The 19,092-nt window shown below is 41.0% G+C and overlaps 1 protein-coding gene across 1 annotated transcript in view; it reads left to right on the top strand.

Moving 5' to 3' along the window:
- TULP4 (TUB like protein 4) overlaps positions 1–18,812 on the top strand; it is a 400,386-nt gene extending 381,574 nt beyond the window's left edge. Inside the window, exons 11-15 of the mRNA XM_040429356.1 lie at positions 4,367–4,511; positions 5,165–5,258; positions 7,184–7,327; positions 11,629–14,198; positions 15,718–18,812. Of these exons, the coding sequence (XP_040285290.1) occupies positions 4,367–4,511; positions 5,165–5,258; positions 7,184–7,327; positions 11,629–14,198; positions 15,718–15,834 (3,070 nt within the window). The 3' untranslated portion in view covers positions 15,835–18,812. The remainder of the gene's footprint in view (positions 1–4,366; positions 4,512–5,164; positions 5,259–7,183; positions 7,328–11,628; positions 14,199–15,717) is intronic.
- Positions 18,813–19,092: the final 280 nt, after the last annotated feature.

Below are 19,092 nucleotides of genomic sequence, written 5' to 3'. Positions count from 1 at the left end.
CGGCACTCCAGTGGATCAAATTTAATTCCTTTTATTACACCTTATGCAGAGACGTTTCAACCAAACGGTCTTTATCAAGCTCATATAAAGACCGTGAGCTTGATAAAGACCGCTTGGTTGAAACGTCGCTGCATAAGGTGTAATAAAAGGAATTTAATTTGATCCATTGGAGTGCCGTGGCTTCTCTACTTATCGTTTCCAGCAATTAGGGTTATAATTAGAGTTGTATTTGTTTAGTGTTGCTGGGGTTAAATGCCATCTAGTTAGGATTTTATATCCAGACTCTTGCATTCTTATGCATTTAGAAGATTGCTTGGGAGCTAAGAAGAGTTTACGCAAGTCCTCTTCTAAGAATTCTTTGTCCAGGTCCTTTTCCCATGCTGTAACAAAGGGGAGTTTCAAATTAGCGGGTGGGGAGAGCAAAAGTTTACTAAGAGTCAACACTACCTTCTTCAGTGTTTTAAATTGGGTCAGGGTAGTTTCAAATTTTGTTAGTGTTCTCTGAGAGTCATTTCTCTGTATGAGCTGTTTGCAAGAGAGTATTAGTTTATTATACAGTAGAGGAGAAAGGAGTTGACAGCCTAGTCGTTCAGACAAAGCTTTGATAGTGGGAAGCGTCCCATCCTCTGTTATAGAGTCAATAGTGGAAACCTTGAGTTTAATCTCTTTTGGTATGGTACTATTATATTCAACGTTAGTATCATAGAGTAGATCTTTAATCTGAAGTAGGGGGGATGGGAAGGGGGAGCACAATGCACGCACATCTCTAATACTCCAAATTCTCCGGGTTTCAGATATAAAGGTATTATATATTGTACCGGGTGTCGGAGTGGCTGGATCAGTGAAAACAATGTGACGTAGCTGGTATCGCAGAATGTCCTCTTAAATAGGAACCCAAAGTTTGTGAGGGGGTCTTCTAATCCAGTCCTCTATCTTGTTCAAGCTTTAACAGCTTTAACAAAAATTATTGGAGCAGGTAGATCTGTTCCACCATATCTTTGCAGAAGCTGTAATGTAGCATATTTTATTCTTGGTTTCTTGGAATTCCAAATCTATTTGGAGAAGATTTGGTTCAATTTAGTATAGAAGGTATTAGGGATATATACAGGGAGTGCAGAATTATTAGGCAAGTTGTATTTTTGAGGATTAATTTTATTATTGAACAACAACCATGTTCTCAATGAACCAAAAAAACTCATTAATATCAAAGCTGAATATTTTTGGAAGTAGTTTTTAGTTTGTTTTTAGTTTTAGCTATTTTAGGGGGATATCTGTGTGTGCAGGTGACTATTACTGTGCATAATTATTAGGCAACTTAACAAAAAACAAATATATACCCATTTCAATTATTTATTTTTACCAGTGAAACCAATATAACATCTCAACATTCACAAATATACATTTCTGACATTCAAAAACAAAACAAAAACAAATCAGTGACCAATATAGCCACATTTCTTTGCAAGGACACTCAAAAGCCTGCCATCCATGGATTCTGTCAGTGTTTTGATCTGTTCACCATCAACATTGCGTGCAGCAGCAACCACAGCCTCCCAGACACTGTTCAGAGAGGTGTACTGTTTTCCCTCCTTGTAAATCTCACATTTGATGATGGACCACAGGTTCTCAATGGGGTTCAGGTCAATCAGGTGAACAAGGAGGTCATGTCATTAGATTTTCTTTTTATACCCTTTCTTGCCAGCCACGCTGTGGAGTACTTGGACGCGTGTGATGGAGCATTGTCCTGCATGAAAATCATGTTTTTCTTGAAGGATGCAGACTTCTTCCTGTACCACTGCTTGAAGAAGGTGTCTTCCAGAAACTGGCAGTAGGACTGGGAGTTGAGCTTGACTCCATCCTCAACCCGAAAAGGCCCCACAAGCTCATCTTTGATGATACCAGCCCAAACCAGTACTCCACCTCCACCTTGCTGGCGTCTGAGTCGGACTGGAGCTCTCTGCCCTTTACCAATCCAGCCACGGGCCCATCCATCTGGCCCATCAAGACTCACTCTCATTTCATCAGTCCATAAAACCTTCGAAAAATCAGTCTTGAGATATTTCTTGGCCCAGTCTTGACGTTTCAGCTTGTGTGTCTTGTTCAGTGGTGGTCGTCTTTCAGCCTTTCTTACCTTGGCCATGTCTCTGAGTATTGCACACCTTGTGCTTTTGGGCACTCCAGTGATGTTGCAACTCTGAAATATGGCCAAACTGGTGGCAAGTGGCATCTTGGCAGCTGCACGCTTGACTTTTCTCAGTTCATGGGCAGTTATTTTGCGCCTTGGTTTTTCCACACGCTTCTTGCGACCCTTTTGACTATTTTGAATGAAACACTTGATTGTTCGATGATCACGCTTCAGAAGCTTTGCAATTTTAAGAGTGCTGCATCCCTCTGCAAGATATCTCACTATTTTGGACTTTTCTGAGCCTGTCAAGTCCTTCTTTTGACCCATTTTGCCAAAGGAAAGGAAGTTGCCTAATAATTATGCACACCTAATATAGGGTGTTGATGTCATTAGACCACACCCCTTCTCATTACAGAGATTCACATCACCTAATATGCTTAATTGGTAGTAGGCTTTCGAGCCTATACAGCTTGGAGTAAGACAACATGCATAAAGAGGATGATGTGGTCAAAATACTCATTTGCCTAATAATTCTGCACTCCCTGTATGGACAGAGCTTGTAGCAGCAAGTTATTTTTGGCTATATAAGGCATTTAGCTTTTTTTTTTGCGACCGAATGCCGAGATATACGGTGTGTGGGCCAGGAAGATAGTATTTTAAAAATCTCTTGGAACAAGGGCACAAGGTTGTTTTTATATAGTTGGCCGGGTTCAGAGGATATTTTGATTCCCAGAAATTTAATAAAGGGTTGAGACCAATCGAAAGGTGAGGTATTTGAGAGTAGGGAAGCCTGTCACCTAGGGAGAGAGATATTTAAAACCTGTGACTTGCTCAGATTTACTTTATCTATGTACCAGTCTTCTAATCGCCTCTAGTGAAGGGGATTAACTTTTTGGCTGCCTATAGAAGATACTTGGGGAAATTTATCATTCTCTCTACTTGTGTTGTTGGCATAGTAAAGTTGCAAAACCCAGGTTTTGCAACTTTTTCAGTGCCATTAGTCACAAGTTCCATTTTACTCCAGGGGTGGTGTGGGCGTGGCCATCGCCCCCCAGATCATTTGTTAATATTTACCCCAAAAGCTGGGGTAAATAGTGACTGAATCTATGGCAGCTCCAAGCTGCTGTAGATTTCACTTTGGCACATGGAGAGCCGGAGAAGGCATGTAATTTATGACAAGGCCTGCGTCTCATCATAAATGGCATGTCTCCTCCAGCAGTGCAGGCCTTATTGAGACTGGCACAGCACAAGCTGGTCTTGATAAATCAGGGTCACTGTATTAAAGGGATTCTGTCACCAGGTTTCACCCCTGTCAGCTAAACATATGCTGATGTTCAGGGCCTCATCACGATTCCTAATGTGGGCTTATAAATGTGATCTGTAGCCTTATTTTGCTAAAAAACTGCTTTTACTAACCTGTCACTCAAAGAAATAAGGTGCCCAAGGGGATGTCAAGCGATGCAAGGTGCCCGCCGCACCCACCGCCGCCTTTCCAGACTTCTGCGCCGCCTCCTAATCCTCTGTGCCGCCTCTCGCTCTCCCTCCCTCCCCCTCCTCCTGCTGTAAGATCTTGCGCGTGCGCACAGGGCTCTGAGAGGCTGGCGCCAGAGTGCAGGTCATACAGGGGGTTGAGCGAAGTGCCGGCGCATGCGCACTTCGCTGTAAGAAGCCAAATGGAGAAGTCTGCACGGGCGCATCAGGCAGAGCCCTGTGCGCACGCGCGAGATCTTACAGCAGCAGCAGGAGGAGGAGGGGGGAGGGAGGGAGAGCGAGAGGCGGCGCAGAAGTCTGGAAAGGCGGCGCTGGGCACGAACGGCAGTGGGTGCGGCGGGCACCTTGCATCGCTTGACATCCCCTTGGGCACCTTATTTCTTTGAGTGACAGGTTAGTAAAAGCAGTTTTTTAGCAAAATAAGGCTACAGATCACATTTAGAAGCCCACATTAGGAATCGTGATGAGGCCCTGAACATCAGCTTATGTTTAGCTGACAGGGGTGAAACCTGGTAACAGAATCCCTTTAAAGATTTTTTGCAAGTGGATCTGGTCAAATCTGCCATATGAAGTAACACCAATTTAGAGAAATATGGTATAGGATCTTTAGATCCGTCCACTATGACATCTATGTTGGCTTCACAGAAGCATCCTGGCAGAGAGCTGCCCCACCATGTGAGTCATAGTGCCTTCTGCAAACCGCCACTGCCAGCACCTTATGACCTCTTCTAACAAGCATTCTGTTTACAGAATTAACATAGAAGCTAGAAAATCTCCAAAGCTGTCTCGTGCTGCACAAGAGATTACAAGGTCCCCTCGATTACCTATAAGGAAGCCTTCAATTGGGTCACCAAGTTTAACTCGGAGAGAATTTCCTTTAGAAGATATCACACAGGTGAGATTGTTAACATACATAGAATTTATATGTTGCTAAAATGGATCAAACTACTCCATAGTCTTATATGGGCAGCATGTAATCTGTTCCTTCAGTGAGCTGAGTGCCATCTTGTCTCTCAAGACAGATTCAGAAAATAATGTTCCTTTGGGGGGGGAAGGGGGAGAAGATATTTTTTGTCTGATAAGAGATATTGCAAAGTTTCTTATATTCACCTGCACTTTTGATTTATGCAAAGTTTGTTGAAACTGTTTAAGCAATTTAAATTAAAGTTAGCCTGTCACCTGTACCATGCTGCCCTCACAGAAATGAAAGCCTGCTGAAATCAGAGGTTCTGTCACTAAACTACACTGCCCTTAGTGAGGTTTACTTTAGTCAGGTTCACTTTAATTTCATCTTAGCATTATTTGCGTGAAATGTGGCATTTCAGCACATGGGAATTCTCACTGTTTTGAAAATATTTTTGATAGTTTCAATTCAGTGGAGACGATAGGGCACAGTATTATAATCTTAGACTATTGTAAAGCATTGTTAATGACTGAATAATCCACATGATATTTGGATATTACTTGAAAAATCTATTTGAACCAAATCACTTTTATGTCAAGTAAATTATGGAATTTATTCATAAATATATTCATTTATTATTACAGCATAACTACCTTGCTCAGGTTACATCCAATATATGGGGAACTAAATTTAAAATAGTAGGGTTAGCGGCATTCTTACCAGCAAATCTTGGAGCGGGTAAGTACTTTTCACAGTTTTTATTATGTATCCAAAATATTATTTAGAGCTGTTCACACCATGGGGAAGATTTATCAAAACTGATGTAAAGGAAAAATGGCTTAGTTGCCTATAGATCAGATTTCACCTTTCATTTTTCAGAGCTCATTTGGAAAATGAAAGGTGGAATCTGATTGGTTGCTATGGACAACTAAGCCAATTTTTCCTTACATTACTTTTCAGAAAACCCCCCCCCCCCCCCCCTCCCCATGAGTTGCTACACAGAGTTAAAATATAACCATCGTTAAGACAAAGTTTAAGTACTGGAAAATCTATAAATGACTCAGTTTGGTAAAAATGCAATTGACAACGTATAAAACTGAAAAGTATGAGTTGGGATAAGATGAACATGTGTGAAGATAAAGTTAACTATTACTACACAATAAAGTGAATGTAAGAATCTGCCAGCAGCCATTATAGGCATGGCCTGGTTAAGAAAAGCCATTATAAAGTTACGTTATAAGGCTATACAGAGTTTGTCATGGGCTGTTAATGTTCAGATGCATTTGCATGCACTGACCGAGCAAGCAATTATCGGGAAGGAACTGTTCCAGTGAGTGAAGAATTGCAGTTGGATGAAGCAATCTCCTTCACTGTATGAGAACAAGTGATGGCTACTACCATTGCTCAGCCTCATACAAACTCATAGTTTTTGGGCAGCAGATCACAGTTTACACAGCATGATCTGCTGCCCAGAAACAATGACTTAATGTGCTGCAGGAAAGATCATTTCACCCGATGATCAAGCGTTTTGCTCAGTCATCAGATGACCGGCAACACTTTTACATGGTCCTATTACAGGGACCTAGTGTTTGTAGTAATATCTGTTCCCGATAATCGGCCTGGCAGTTTTGCGGGGGGAGGGGGGGTGCCACACCAAAATCTCCAGGTGTGGATTTTACAGTTTTCAAAGTTGCATTTTTTGTTGCAGATTACGCTGCAGATTTAGTTGCGTTTTTTTCTGCAATGAAATAGGATAGGTATTTGGTTTGGAATTATGTTGCAGATTTCTGTGCAGATTACATCTCCATTGAAATGAATGAAGACCTTCAACTACAGGAAATCTGCAACAAAACACTATTTGCATTCTGTTCCACTATGGAATTAATAGAAGGCAAATTCTACAAGTGCGAGGGCACCCTTAATCCGCTGATGGATTAGATAGATAGAGACACCAGAGGACATGCACAGATGTCATATTCCCATTTTCTTCCCGAGCCACCAATTTATGTCTGCTCTCCCCTGGCCTTTTTTTGCTTTTGTGATGCTGAGTGTAAAGCTAAAGGGTGGGGGTTCGATACATGTAAAATTAAAAACATTTTGAAAAGAATAAGGCGTTACAAAAATAATCACCTTTACATTCCTGCATCAATGTTCAAAACATTTCCAGTCAAGAAATTTACAAAAGAACATGTCTATCAGTGTGTTAATGAGTAAATACCGTTTTACTTTCCAATTTAAACTGTAAAATAGATTTATATTCAGAGCCTCACAAATATACATTGGTTGCTGCTATTATCAATACATGAACAACCAGATGTCTCTGTATGTATTCCTTAAAAGGATTTCCCATCACAGAGAGTGGCTAGAATATCCTGTCACAATCTGATTGATCCTGATCCTTAGAATGACGGACTACATAGTTTTCCTTCTCCAGTCACTTGAATGGAGCTATGTTGCAGTTTGCCGCACAGCTGGTGGTCAAGGGCACAGCTGCGCAGGAAAAAACGCCAAAGAGACTTCTGTCCAAGTGATTGGAATCCTGACGGTCATGATGTTATCAGATTTGCTAGCAACATGCCATAACATTCAGTGATGGGAATGCCCTTTTAATTCATTCACTTTTAGTCTATTATGCATACTAACACTCTTCCTCTATCATATAGTTATTTATAAAACGAGTTTGCTGCACCTCCAGCCAAGACAGATGACTATTTACCTTCCAGAAGTGAGAAAAATTTCGATGGACTATATTAATTTGCCAGTATTTAATACTAATGTTTTCAGTGAAGATGAGGATGATTTACCAGGTTAGTATTTCCAAATACTTTGACAGATTCCCTGAATTCTTCCCCACCAGAAAACAAATAAAGATATGAGATAAAAATGTAAGGCTCCATTCACACTTCCGCAATTTCGTTCTGCATTTTGCGGAACGGAATTGCGTACCCATTCATTCCTATGGGGCAGCACGATGTGCTGCCCGGACACGGAATTGCGGACCCGCACTTCCGGGTCCGCAATTCCGGTCCCGAAAAAAATAGAACATGTCCTATTCTTGTCTGCAATTGTGGACAAGAATAGGCTTATTCTACAGTGCCGGCAATGTGCGGTCCGCAAGATGCGGAACGCACATTGCCGCTGTCCGTGTTTTGCGGATCCGCAAAACACGTTGCTGACGTGTGAATGGAGCCTAAATCCCAGACCCCTGAAAAACTTGTAGTATGGGCTGCTAAATGTATTCTTTATTACAGTAGTGCTACTTACATTCATATGTGTTATTATCATTGATTCCCAGATAAGTTTATGTAAACATAGTAACATAGTTTAAAAGACGTCTGTCCATCTAGTTCGGCCTGTTATCCTGCAAGTTGATCCAGAGGAAGGCAAAAAAAAAACCTGTGAGGTAGAAGCCAATTTTCACCACTTAAGGGGAAAGAAATTCCTTCCCGACTCCAATCAGGCAATCAGAATAACTCCCTGGATCAACAACCCCTCTCTAGTAGCTATAGCCTGTAATATTATTACACTCCAGAAATACATCCAGGCCCCTCTTGCATTCTTGTATTGTACTCACCATCACCACCTCCTCAGGCAGAGAGTTCCATAGTCTCACTGCTCTTACCGTAAAGAATCCTCTTCTATGTTTGTGTACAAACCTTCTTTACTCCAGACGCAGAGGATGTCCCCTTGTCACAGTCCTAGGGATAAATAGATGATGGGAGAGATCTCTGTACTGACCCCTGATATATTTATACATAGTTATTAGATCTCCCCACAGTCGTCTTTTTTGTAAAGTGAATAACCCTAATTTTGATAATCTTTCAGGGTGCTGTAGTCCACCCATTTCAGTTATTCCTTTAGTTGCCCTCCTCTGAACCCTCTCCAGCTCTGCTATGTCTGCCTTGTTCACAGGACCCAAGAAATGTACACAGTACTCCATGTGTGGACTGACTAGTGATTTGTAAAGTGGCAGGACTATGTTCTCATCACGGGCAGCTATGCCCCTTTTGATGCAACACATTATCTTATTGGCCTTGGCAGCAGCTGCCTGACACTGGTTTCTACAGCTTAGTTTGCTGTTTACTAAAATTTAGAATTGCCTTTAGAATTGGCACATCTCCAGCAATCACTGGCGCTACACAGATTTATTTTTTATTTTTTGTTAGAAGGGCATTCAGTACTAACAAAACAAAAGTTTGTATGATTTTCTTGATATTTTTTTTTTTCCATCTGGGAAAGCCCTTAGAATGGGTCAATATGGTCCTTAAAAACTTGTGTTCCCAATCCAGTACAAAATAGGGCTTTGTTGATGATGAATGATAAATAAGGAGAGAGTAGAGGTTCGAGATAGGGCAAGCTTTAGGTATAGACTGAGAGAGGGTTAATTTTTCAAGCCAATTCAAATCCTGTAATGGTGCCTTAATCAATCTAAAGATTTGCTTACAAGTTGTCCTGAAGTTAAGAGTAGAGAAAAGAGATGTCACCTGTGATCTCAGTGGGCACAGGGAGAGTAGATCCATCTTAAAATAATTAAAAGGTACCTGAGTTATTGGCACAGAGAATGAGTGAGTCCAGGTTTGGAAATTGGGGAATTGCAAAGGGGGATAATACAAATGGGCATCAGGGTAGACCGTTCATCACAATTGGTCATGTTTCAGAAAAGGTGCACCAGACTTTAATACATCTAAGGGTGGGTTCACATCACGTTTTATGCCTCCATTTGACGTATATGTTCCAAAAAAAGGAAATACAAACGCAGCACACCCACGTTCTTGTATCCTCCACAGTCATGTAAAAAAAAAAAAAGCATACTTTTATTTTTCCAATGGTAAATCATTTTTTTTATTTTATTTTTTTACAATGAAACTCTATGGTGAATGGATCTATGGTGAATGGATGCCACTGTATGGCATCAGTCTAAGGCATCCATGTAACGTAAACATTTTTTGTATACATTAAACTGATGGGGAAAACGTGATGTGAACCCACCCTAAGGTAAGTATGCTAGTGATTGAGGTTGTCCTGAGTGGCAGGGTCGAGCACCAGAGAGCCAGTATGGTAGTATGAGAGCACTGTCACGGCGGACGTGCACTCAGACTAACAGATAAACTACCAACCAGGCTCTAGGCGAGAGGCAGAGGAAGGGTCACCTCCTAGCTAATCCCTGACGTCTCTCCCTGCACTGCTCAGCCCACATGCAGACCTTGGTGGTAGGTATGATGTGTCCCCGTGCCTGGGCTGAAACACCCTAAATTCCCTGAGATGGTGAAGAGGGGAAATAGGAGCAGCCTGCTCGCACAGAACCTGGATGGGAGAGATGACACAAAACAATCAAACTTGAAACCACACTTATCTTTCTGAGCTGGAACAGACAACCTTCCTTCCTAGCTTCCAAGACCAAAGTGATTCCTATAATCCGCTCAGAGCACTGGGCTGGAGTGCTATTTAAACTAATGTCCCCACCCAGTGCACCTGATGGGAGGCGGATCCAGCACGGCTCCAAAACAAACACTAAACTCGTGCTGCTATTCTGGCCGACCTCTGCACATAGTCAGGGCGGGGCATGACAAGCACGTTTGTTTATAGTTTCATGTGTATGAAGAGTTTGGGCAGGGAAAGTAGGTCAAGCCTTGAGCCTTTTCCACAATACTACAGTATGTATCATTCTGCTCAGTTCCACTTGCTCTGTAATATGTTGCTCGCAGATCGGATTTAATTTGACTGGTTTCCTTTAAGACAGGCTGAGTTCTTAATGATAAGGAAGTAGCAAAAGAGACTAAACATAAAAACATAAACAAAATTGGTTAAGAATTCAAATTTAGATCTGTTACCTAGGAAGTGGACTATCACCATCAAGGCTGAAGATCCAACAATATTAGGCTGTCCTCTCCTGGGGCAGACTGGAAATTTTAAAGAGGCCCTGGAAAAAAGATAAAGTGAACCCATGTTGTAGGCAGGCTCAGATTGATAGAAGGTGGAACCAGCATTAGTAACTGCAAGAGAAAACATCCAGCCCCACGTCTAAGCAGGAAACACTTTGGAATGAGGCAACACAGGTCTACCAGTTGGACTTTGGCGGTAGGGTGACTCAGGAATCTGCAAAAAATTTCCAAATAGAACTGGAAGGAAGACAGGTATGGGAAAACTTTTATATTTTTCATATTAAGAAATGTATTATATAACTACCATTCATGAACTATACTTCAATGTATATGTACAGTTGCATCATTTTTATTGCACCACTGCTTAAAAGAAAGTGTTTCCTGCTTAGATGTGGAGCTGGATGTTTTCTCTTCCAATATTTGTTCAACTGCAACCAGGTGTGGTATCCTTGCTCGTTTAGCAGAGGAAGAGGTGAGAGCTGCCTTTACCATTACTGAGCATTAGTAACTGGGTCAACTTGGGAAGTGGGGATGTCCAGCAATGCCATAGAAGGGTAGTGTATTGTGCTACACTTTTGTATTTTGGTCCTGCAGCAAAACCAAATACTAAAGTACAGCACAATACACTGCCCCAGCAAAATAACCAAATGCCACAGTGCTGCACAATATACTGCCACACTGCCACACTGCCAAGAGCCAAACACCACAGTGCAGAACAAAGTACTAAAGGACTACAGTGCAGCACAGTATACTGTCCCAGCAAAACTTCTGCTTGGACGGTATATTGGCTGCATTGTGTTATTTGGTTATTTTTCTGGGACACCTGCATCCCGGCATAGGCAGGCCCAGTAGCCTGAAGCCTATGAGGGTGAGCAGGAGAACAGGAAGCCATCAAATCTTGTTCCCTGCAGCAGGATTTAACTGTATTGCCGTCCTCTTCAGTGCTTAAATTGGATCTGTCATGTTGTAGGCACAGTCCTGTTTGTGGGTAACATGTTATAGGGCAGGAAGAAACAGAAACAGATTTATATATATTTTTTGGGGGAAGGGTTCAGTATAAGCCCCACAGAGTGTAAGGAAATCTTGAGATGGATCTGCAAACCTGGTACTTTGGTTACCAGAATAATTTATATACATTCATTTTAGTTACATTTTAAGAAATAGTTTACTTTAGCAGAATATTACGATGTAGTAATATCTTTTGAATGTTTTTTCATCTCTTACAGTAACTGGAACTTCAGGGGCACCTGAAAATAACCCACCTTGCACTGTGAATATTCCCATTGCACCTATCCATAGCTCTGCCCAAGCTATGTCACCAACTCAAAGCATCGGCTTAGTTCAGTCTTTGTTAGCCAATCAAAATGTACAACTAGATGTCCTGGCCAATCAAATGGTAGCTCCTGCGCCACCAGACCATCCAACAGAAAATACTGTTCAGTATCCAACCCAGAATCGATATTCTAATCCAGGGCAAGTGATATTTGGTGGAGTTGAAATGGGCCGCATGTTGCAACCTCCCCAGCCTCCTTTGCCTCACCCAACCCAAAGTACAATACAAATGTCAGTTGACCACAACGAGAGAGACCACGAGCATTCCCAGAAGTCAAAACCTGTACGTCCAATTCCTCAATTTGCAGAGGGAGATGCTGTTGTTTTCACCACTGTTCAAGAAATGCAGTTGAATAAACTCAATCCTCCACCTCCATACCCAGGAACAATCCCAGCTCCCCCAACTTCAGCAGCACCTCCACCACCAATCCCACAACCTCCAGTAGATTTCTGCCTGAAAAAGGGGGAATTTTCCCTGTTTTCTAGTGGGCATTATCAGACTCCACTAGGTTATGAACGAATCACAACATTCGATAGCAGTGGCAATGTTGAAGAAGTGTGCAGACCACGAACTCGAATTATGTGTACGCAAAATACCTATACACTTCCTGGCCCAGGAAGCTCTGCAACACTAAGAGTTTCTGCAACAGAGAAGAAGATTAAACAACCTTGCACTAGTGCCACACTGAATAGGCTGACTGTTCCACGCTATTCAATACCCCCTGGAGATCCACCACCATACCCTGAAATTGCTGCACAGCTTGCTCAAAGCAGGGGTGCAGCTCAAAGAATAGACAGCAGTCTCATCCATGCTACTCTACGGAGAAATAGTCGTGAAGCTACTCTTAAAATGGCTCAAATGCTTGATAACCAGAGGGCAACACTACAGCATCCACCCAAATCAAAGAGTAATGTTGTGACTGGACAGTACCAACAAAGGACACCAACAGCATTGTACACATGTAGCCAGTGTAGCAGTAGCACTGGAGTTATCAGCAGTAGCATCAGTAATCATAATAGTAATATAACCACTAGCACCATTGGTGCTGGTAATATTCGCCCTGACCTACCCTCAGCTTGTAGTCCACAGCAGAGTACAGTTATAGTTCACTCCGCCAGTACAGCTCCTTTGGCATCTCAGTCCTCTTATAACCTTTTAAGTCCTGTTGAAAGTTGCAGAGACAGAACAGACTATATTAACTCTGCATTTACAGAAGATGAGTCTGTTTCCCAGCATTGCCACATAGAAAAGACAGTCAGGCATATAAACCTGGCTGAGGCAACACTTACAATAAAACGTCCCCCACCATACCAATGGGAGCCAATGGTAAATGAGGACATATGGGTTCCACAAGAAAGGACAGCTCATAACACATTGCCAATGCCCCAGAGGCCTCCCCCTCTAATACTTGGACAGGGCCAACATCTAGATATGTTACGTGTGCCATTTATTTCCCCCAAGTCGACTACCAGTCCCATTTTGACATTCCAGTCAAATTATGGTGTTGGGATACCTTTTACTGGTGCTTATAATGTACCACCTCCTCTCCAACAAGTTCAGAAACCGTGCTCCCCGAAGGAAACTCTAGCACCAGCACAGTTTGTAAAACAGGAGCCCTCTATAGTAGTACAGCCAGCATATCCACCCAACCTGCCTTGTTGCCCCTTGCCACCAATGTATCCAGGAAGTAGTAATTGCAATGGTTTGCAGCTTCCTGCAATAGCTCTGCACCCATGGAACACATACAATGCATGCCCCCCAGTTCCAAGCTCACAGGCCACACTTCCACCAAAACCTCATTTGTTGCCAGAAAAACCTGTCCTTTCTCCTCCTCAGCCTGAGCTCCAAAGTAATGTGGGTACTGAAGTAATGGTGGAAACTGCTGATAATTTCCAGGAGGTCCTTTCCTTAACAGAGAGCCCTGTGCCCCAGAGAACAGACAAATTTGCTAAGAAAAATCGAAAGCGTTTGGATAGCAGGCCAGAAGAAGGAAATGTTCAAGCAATTACCGAGGGCAAAGTGAAAAAGGAAGCAAGGACTTTGGGTGATTTTAATTCCCTCATATCTAGCCCACGGCTTGGAAGAGAAAAAAAGAAGGTCAAAAGTCAGAAAGATCAGCTAAAATCCAAGAAATTAAATAAGACAAGTGAATTTCAAGATAGTTCAGAAAGTGAACCGGAGCTTTTCATCAGTGGAGATGAGCTAATGAACCAGAGCCAGAGCAATAAAAAGGGATGGAAAACCAAGAGGAACCTTAGGACAGCTAGTGACTTGGATGAATTTAAGTGTCGAAAAGCAAATGATAAAGAAGATGGCAGATTGGGAAGCCAAGGATTTGTATATGTAATGGCCAACAAGCAGCCTCTTTGGAATGAGGCAACACAGGTCTACCAGTTGGACTTTGGCGGTAGGGTGACTCAGGAATCTGCAAAAAATTTCCAAATCGAACTGGAAGGAAGACAGGTATGGGAAAACGTTAATATTTTTCATATTAAGAAATGTATTATATAACTACCATTCATGAACTATACTTCAATGTATATGTACACTTGCATCCATTTTTATTGCACCACTGCTTAAAAGAAAGTCTTGATTCGAAAAAATGCATTTTTGTATTTACTTATTTTTTTGAAGCAACTGACAGACTAGAATCAAACCCACGTGTTGAGTGATCCTGCGGTTGCGTGTCAATCTACTCCTTCTGCCCAGGCTTCCTAATAATCTAAGGAGTGTAGACACATAGCGGGTCATTTATGAATATAATTTTTTGGCGTATGTCTGACGTGGATTCGTTCGCAAAGTCGATTTGCGTCCATATCTGCGACTTCTTCCCCATCCACGCCACCTATGATAGTTCTAAAAAAGGAGGTGTGGGCGGGGAAGGGGGCAGGCCGACTGGCCCATCTTATTTATAATTTTCTATGCCGGTTTTAGGTGTAGAAAATGATCTAAATCTACGCCAGAAAGGGAGCTGTCGTAGACTTTATGTAGAGGCCAGTGCACAAGGGTGCGGAGTTTTGCAGAAAAGGGGGGCAGAACCTATGATGCGTCATTTTGCACCAAAATCGTGCCAAAGACATAGTGTGAGATACATCCTTGTTAACTAACAAGTCTATCTCAGGCTGTCCAAAGCGAAGAATCTAAGCTTTAAAACAACATTGCAGTACTAGCTGCCATATACACACGTAGTGGGAACTGCAAATACCTGCAACTCTCACTCGCCACCCAGTTTTTCAAGGTGACAAACATTGTTTGAAAGATTATCTGGTGATTACTTTTATAAAGGTGTTATCCAGATTTATTAAAGAAGTTATTCAGGAGGCAGTGTAATGTTAAAAAAATATGTATATATTAAAACATCCTATTAGTCCTGTGCACCAGCTCCTGTGCTTGCTGGACCCGTACTGATTATGTTCATCGATTCCATGAATTTTTTAGCAACTCACTTGCTTCAGCAGTTACGTGCAGGAACTGAATGTGATCAAAAGAAAGGATGAGATTAAGTGCAGAAGTTTTCTTTGCTTATTGTTAATTTGGTTAACTGATGGCTGCAAAGGGAAAAATAAATATAAGTAGTTTCCAGGTACATATTGTTTATAGCACTTTGCCACTTCACCATAAATCAGCATAGAGGGAGTAATTCCACAGAACAATTTTTTTAAAATAACCCCATGCCTTTAATAATTAATTAAAGGGATTACCCAGCCTTGTTGCTAACAACCCTTCGGGTCTTCTCCTGTCTCCATGAACATAACCACACTCACGTCCACGCTTCCACTGCTGCCGCTGTCCCTGCCGCTTCCAAGTTACTTGGTCCTGTCACCTTTGCAGCCAATCACAGACTCAGTGGTCACAGTGGCTTGAAAGCCACGTCACAGCGGGGATGTGCCTTTCAAGCCACTGTGAGTAATGTATAGTGAGACTGTTTTGCAAATTGTCGTCCAGTCAGTATAAATTGTCTTGTTTCTTCATTCCTTGACAGGTAATGCAGTTTGGAAGGATTGATGGCAACGCCTACATTTTAGACTTTCAGTATCCCTTTTCAGCCGTCCAAGCCTTTGCTGTTGCTCTGGCAAATGTGACTCAGCGTCTCAAATGAGCCTAGACTATGGCATAGGAGCATTTCAACTACAGTGGGGAAAAAATGCCTTCAATAGAATGGATAGCTCAATGGGACAACGAGAAACAACAAAACATTAAATCATTTCAACTGGAAAGAACCATGACTTCCCGTGTGAAGGCACTCTTGTCATTTTCTTTATTTTTTTACATGCAATATTGCTGATGGTTGAACATGAGCCATTTTGTGTCATGATGGGAGCGTGCCTGTTGACAGTTCTGTTTTGTTTGGTGCAATAGATGTTAGGATATTACATGGAAAAACTGCCTTATTTATAATAATATAATTTTTTGAAAACTGTAAGCTATGTGGTTCATTGACCTGTTTTTTTTCCAGTTTGTAGAATCACAAACAAAAATGCAACTAAGAATATTTTTTAATACTTGAATGCATTCAAAATGGGACGGTAGGTACTGAAGGTTAGATAGATTTGCGTAGCTATGAGTTCATGTTTGCAGAAACCAGAATGTTTTTGATTTGGTTTTAAGAGAATCTCTATACTAAACTTAAAAACTCTTGATGTTTTTCATTTCTAAATTATAGTCCTTGCCACATTGGAGTAGATCTGTTCTTAAATGTGTATATATTATTACCCACTGTATTGTTGAAAGACCCAGAGTTAACAGTCTACCCTGGAAGGGTATTCAAAATGTGTTAAATTAGGCCTTGCTTTACTGTTCATAGTAATATATTAAAGGGGCTTTATGACTTGTAAAATTAGCTTGAATTGATCCATAATGTAAAAATGCCAAATTTTTGCCATCAATAGCAACAGCTTGTTATGTGGTACCCTGGTAATATATGCCTGCATTCAAAACAAGAACATGTGGGACCCAGAGAAGATAGTTTGGATAACCTCTTTAACCTGCTTGAAGTTCCCCTGTTTGGAGGTTACAACCCAGTTTTATATAAATAAGATAATCTGCCACTAAAATCAGGCCTGGTCGCTGTGCTCCTACAAGTGAATGTAGATGTGGCCCCTGACGTAGGGAAGGGGGTTTTACTGTCTTGAACATAAAATTCCCGAGGCCCTGTTTAAAAGAGGGGTCTGGACATATGCAACAACCGCTCATATTGAAATCAGTGGAGGTTACAGGAACATACCAGTATGGAGTAAATCAGAAAATGACATGGTAAAAATCAGTGAGTTAACAACTTTAATTTACTCTCACCTTTGTAAATGTAGCTATAAAAAACCATTTTGAGATTCAAAAAAATAAATTTGTTATGAAACAGATAAAAGGGCAGCGAAATTTGGAACTAGGACACGCATGCTCTTGGTGTCCACAATTCTACCAAAACACTCTTCATTTTTATAGCTAGTTAACTTGTACTATCCCTATAAATGGCTGCCTGTATATTTTATATGGACTCCCCCCCCCCCCCCTTAATTTACTGAGTTGTGCACCCTTTGCTCTAAATGTAGGAGCATGATCTTTGTTTTCTCTACCTTCTAGTTTAATACAAAAATGCCTGCTTGATGTTAAACCAGTCCTGCTGAATTACACCTCTAGGCTTCACAGCAGTGACATGGATAACTGAAGGGTATTTACTACTTTTCTGAAATTATTTGATTCAGAACCGCATTGAACCATTCTACTGAGGGTCTTGAGAACTTGAAGGTCAATTAAATATCGCAGTATTCTTCACATGATCAAATGTAGATAAAATAATCTACTGCGATTTATCTGTTTCTAAGATGGAAGGCAACTTAATTGGTCACCATTACAGCTCCCACAGGAGTTTGCATCCAGGCTACTCGCTCTTGGATGGTATATCTTCTTAGGTATGCTATACTTCCTTTATCCTGGTATCACTGCGTAACAAGACAGATTTAAAATGAGTAATTAATAAATCTAGGTGAAAAAAACAGTTCTGTATTTATAGTGATCATAATGCGTGTCGCCCATTTAACAGCAGATATAACTAGGAAACTAATTAATTTTTTTACAGTCAACAGAAGAGGACTACTGAAGGAGGGCTGTGTATGAATATTGCAGTTCTGACGCTATTATCCTTCTCCCCACAATATGAGCAATCGCATCTACAGTGTCACTAGCCTAGTTGCGGTTATTATAAAAGACAGTCCACTGAAACAGCACACTGACTAATGCATCTCTACATGTCAAGTCAGTGTATATGTAGCATGACCTTTTTTGGTATCCACATTGATTAGGATAAAATACAATGTGAAAATATATCATGGGGTTTATGATCGTAAAGGGAATCTATCACCATAAAAATGCAGTGTATTCTGCAGGCAACATGTTATAGAGCTGGAGGAGCTGAGCAGATTGATATATAGTTTTGTGAGAAAATATTCAGTGTAAATTGTATTTTTTTATTCATTTAAATTCCTGCTCTTTCTGGGCTGTGAAGTCAAGGAGGCGGTCCTATCAGTGACTGACAGCTATCTCTGTATTTACAGTCAGAAGGGGAAGACTGTCGGCCAATTAATAGGACCGCCTCCTTGTCTTCAAAGCCCAGACAAAGCAGGGATGTAAATGGATAAATACGTTTTTTACTGTATATTTGACCATGAAAAAATGTATCAAACTGCTCTGCTTCACCTGCTCTGTAACATGCTGCCTTCACTGTGTTCAGTGTGTCAGGTGCCCTTTAAGTGACTTCTCGCTATGGCACTATAGGAAAATTATTCCTTATAATTGATTACATGAATAGCATATTAATTGCATCTAGTACAAATGTTTGACAGAGGTAAAACCACTAGGCACCTTTTCCAAATCTCCCATTCACTTTAATCAAAAAACAAGATTAATGGGAGACAGGCATTTATATAATGCCAGTTTGATATGCCCTAAATGTCTATGAGCAGGAAATAACTTTAAAAATATAAAGTACAACATCTTCTAAAGTAAAATGACATACTTTTGTGGCTTGACCAGAAATATTATTGTAAAAATGATGGTCAAATAACATCATGCTGAAGAGTTGGACTGGCCTTTGTTATCTTGCTTTATTTTGTGCGGCATTCACTAGTTCTCTGATCGGGCAACAAATGATTTTTTTTGTTTTAATGAACATCTGAAATGCAAAATGCATCTATGCAAAATTTCAAATCTGAATTGTGGATAAAGTTTAAATGAATCCTTTCAAATTGATCCTTTTCAGCGTCAGCCCATTTCTTTCTAAAGAGTCTGATGCCTGATTCTGATTAATATTGACATTTAATTGCTGGTCTTATTGTTATTTTAACATTTTTTATGACAATATAGA

The sequence above is a fragment of the Bufo bufo genome, chromosome 4, assembly GCF_905171765.1.
Source record: "Bufo bufo chromosome 4, aBufBuf1.1, whole genome shotgun sequence".
Taxonomy (NCBI): Eukaryota; Metazoa; Chordata; class Amphibia; order Anura; family Bufonidae; genus Bufo; species Bufo bufo.
The sequence above is the reverse complement of the archived record's forward strand: the minus strand, read 5'-3'. Positions and strand labels throughout refer to the sequence as shown.